The 3,574-nt window shown below is 51.5% G+C and overlaps 1 protein-coding gene across 1 annotated transcript in view; it reads right to left on the reverse strand.

The window, feature by feature from the left end:
* The window catches only part of VOLCADRAFT_107956 (uncharacterized protein), a gene marked incomplete at both ends in the record, with an annotated part of 15,947 nt that extends 15,324 nt beyond the window's left edge, over window positions 1-623 (reverse strand). The window contains one exon of the mRNA XM_002958063.1: window positions 531-623. Coding sequence (XP_002958109.1) covers window positions 531-623 — 93 coding nt within the window. The remainder of the gene's footprint in view (window positions 1-530) is intronic.
* Between the last annotated feature and the right edge of the window lie 2,951 nt (window positions 624-3,574).

Here is a 3,574-nt window from a genome sequence, read left to right on the forward strand (position 1 = left end):
ATCCAATTGTTGTCCAATGCCACGGTTTCGTAGCAAGGGTTGGCATTCTCTTGCCACACATAGGCTGATAGGCCCCAATGATATTGTCATGGCCCATGGAATCAAGGGGCAAGTGGCTCCCCTGGCTCAGCAGCTAGGTTGCAGTTGTCGCTCGACTGTTGCCTCGTCACTGAAGTGACATGTCGGTTCACCAGAGTTAAGGACACGCATTATGGTAGCACGTTGTTTGCTGAGACCGTCTAAGGGCGACTCATCTTGCAGCGAATCCTGAAGCACCATGGCAAGCTTGCTGCCGGTAGGTTGACCAAGTGAAGTCCCAACGTACAACTGATATGTACGGCCCCCTCTGCAACCGGCTTCTATCCTTGTTTTTCAACCCCCACCAAACGTGTTCAGCATTTCATCATGCTCTGGCTTTCACACTCCCCTGAACAGGTTTATCCTTTACCTGTTTATGCGTGACAAGGGGCAGTACGGCAGTGTTGGCTTCGGTTGGCTATCCCTAATTAGTCACCAGTCCCCAAGCTGACCTGCTGTACACTCGATTTGGCTGGGAGCGACCTTCTCCATGTTGGATCGCAGCCGTTGCCGCGCTGCATGGACTGGGATTCAAGATATGTCATGTCACCTATATGCCTTAAAATTTCATGTCGTAAAGTGGTTTGACGCAACTCCATGGAATGGCTATGAACCAAGTCAATTGCACATGCCTCCGCGCGGAAAGCCTCGCTGCGCATGCTGCTCAACAATCACAGAGCCTCGATATGTCCAACAAGTACCCTCTGAGCTCTCTAGACTTACTCCCGAGCAAAGGCAGCGTTTTTGCGAGACTTTCCTGCCCCATCGTTTTCCGGCAGCCGGCCCTGCCCAGCCGGCAGGGTGGAAGGGCGACCACTTATGCGTGAAGCATTAGAATGGACCTTATCATGCAAATGGCGGACAAGGTGGACTGGCTGGACGGCTGGATGGATGCGGCTGAGGCCAATCGAGTTGCGGGGGTTCTACATGCCGGACCCGCCGCGACACAAGCGCAGCTACGACGTCAAGGAGCTGGGCAGCAACCGGCACTGGGGGAGCAACTGGGGGAGTGGCGAGGCCGACACCGTGGACTCCGACCTGCAAGACCGGTACATAGTCAAAATCGAAGCAAGTCACGATCACATCATCAAGTCGGCAGCGGATATGTCCGTGCGACAGCACAACAGGCTGCGTGGGTTGACTGCAGGAAAGATGTGACCCCTTGTCCTTCACACTGCATGGGGCTAGACATGAAGAAACACTTGTTGAGCCTGACAAGTGTTTTCTGGAGAAGGCGGTTCGTGTCCCGGCATTATTGTGCATAACGCGTCGTTGGCTGGGGCGAGCTTTGCAAGTGTGGGCGAGTGATGGGACAGCATGCTTGGCAAAACAGCGAGCCGAATTAGTGGGCTGACTGAAGAGCACTGCAGGCGGATTGCGGACTGGAATAGTTGGACTTTACTCGTTTCCCGCCTCGGTGGAGCTCGTGGCTGAACTAATGCCAAAAGGTGCACGTCGGGTTGGTGTGTTTTTCCACTGACCCAAGGGTCATTTTGCGGTCCGCTTGTGCAAGGGTAAAACGATATGTAAGCACCGCTTGCATTTAATTATGTATAACACGTGTATAATGTTACTTTGGCAATGTTTGGGCGCTCAGGAGGGCGGCGGCTGGCCCGTGCTGGTCGGCTTTCCGCGGGACAGCCAGCGTAGGGACGGCCGGAATACCCCCCCACACGCGACACCCCGTAACTAAGGGTGCGCGATGCGTGTTTACGCCAAAATTTGGAACATAAGCTCCTTGCTATATATATATATATATAACATGTCCACAAAATTTCAGGGTAAACACGCACGGCGCGAGTACCGAAACAACATCGCGAAAAAGTGTCTCGGCCGTAGGGCCCAGCTTGGGGACTAGTGCTAATTAGTTACGTGAGCGATATGTTCTATTTACATGTGCAACACAATACTATTTTTTATGTGTTAAGATAAGCACTTAGGTGTTTCTCGCATGCTATGAACTCCTTCTATGAGGTGTTCCAGATGCTTGAACCGTGCCTTCTGACCTTGGCCAGCTCTCGCAGGATGCATCATATATATCGCTGATCTTTTGAATTCTCAGTCAGCGAAACAATACATTGACTTCTTTGCTTGTGGAAATACAACGCTTCTACAGCTCCGAGTCCTGGTTTTTCCTGGCAGTTGGGTAAAATGGCACCGCTCAGTTTTATGCTGCTGCTTATGTTGCTTATGTTGCTTCAATGCTAGTTTGAGTGCTAGAGCTTTGTCACGGCAGCGCTGATCTGACACAGAAGGGCAGATCTTTGATGGAGTATCGATGAGGGGCTCCAGATAGGTACGTATGCCTATTGAAGATGTAATTATCTGACGCTTGACCCAAAGCGCCCGTCCAGCTAGGCACCTGCCGCGACACAACGACTAGCTCCTGGGCTGTGGCCGTGGACACGGTCGAACAATCCTCGATACGACATCCCCTCCCAGTTCCAGGTGTAAACATAGACATCCTACTGTAACCAGCCTAATTTCCATCACATCTCGCTATTTCCACACTTCTAAGCATATCCATCTTTGCCTTTGCTTTGCCACTGGTCTCTTTGCCATGCCACTGGTCTCAGGCATTGGACCAGCAGCGGATCACTATTGAACCCACGGCGCCAGAACCTCCCACCTTCGTAATCAGTCTGTCATTAAGTGGCTAGCAGCAGAGCCAAACCCTCACCAGACAGTCATCACCCATATCCACTCTGTTATATTTTCATGATGCCCTTCACTGTACAGGTACATGTGCTTGACAGGTCACCACTTCAGCCAGGCCAGTGGATTGTGAACACTGACAATGTGTGTATGTGGTAGCAGTAGCAGTCACACCTAGATGGCAGGGTCATAGATTGGATGGCACACACAATGCTGATAGTGGTGGGCATTTGTCACTGAGGTGCATGCCCATGAAATCTATGACCCTGCCATCTAGATATGACAGCTACCACATACACACATTGTTGGTGTTCAATATCCACTGGCCTGGCTGCAGTGGTGACCTGTAGAGCACATATAACTGTACAGCAAAGGCACATCTTAAATATACAGTGGAGTGGATATGGGTGATAATATGGGTGATGATATGGGTGATGACTGTCTGGTGAGGGCTTGGCTCTGCCGCTATGGCAGTCACTTGATGAGAGACTGGCTGTGAAGGTGGGGGGTTCTGGCGCCGTGGGTTCAATAGTGATCCGCTGCTGGTCCAATGTCTTCTCCACGGTTTCGTAGCAAAGGTTGGCATTCTCTTGCCACACATAGGCTGATTAGTCCCAATGATATTATCATGGCCCATGGAATAAAGGGGCAAGTGGCTCCCCTGGCTCAGGTGTAGTATCCTGGTATCATGGGATCCTGAAATCCAACTGGCTCATTGAGGTTCACCAGTGGGCTTGGGGCTGTGGCCGCAGCTATGATGGTGCTACTTGACCAGGGTGCTACTTGACCGGGGGTCTGCACTGTGATACTGTGACCAGAAAGGTGGCGGTATGTGTACATA

Source organism: Volvox carteri (assembly GCF_000143455.1).
Source record: "Volvox carteri f. nagariensis unplaced genomic scaffold VOLCAscaffold_85, whole genome shotgun sequence".
Taxonomy (NCBI): domain Eukaryota; kingdom Viridiplantae; phylum Chlorophyta; class Chlorophyceae; order Chlamydomonadales; family Volvocaceae; genus Volvox; species Volvox carteri.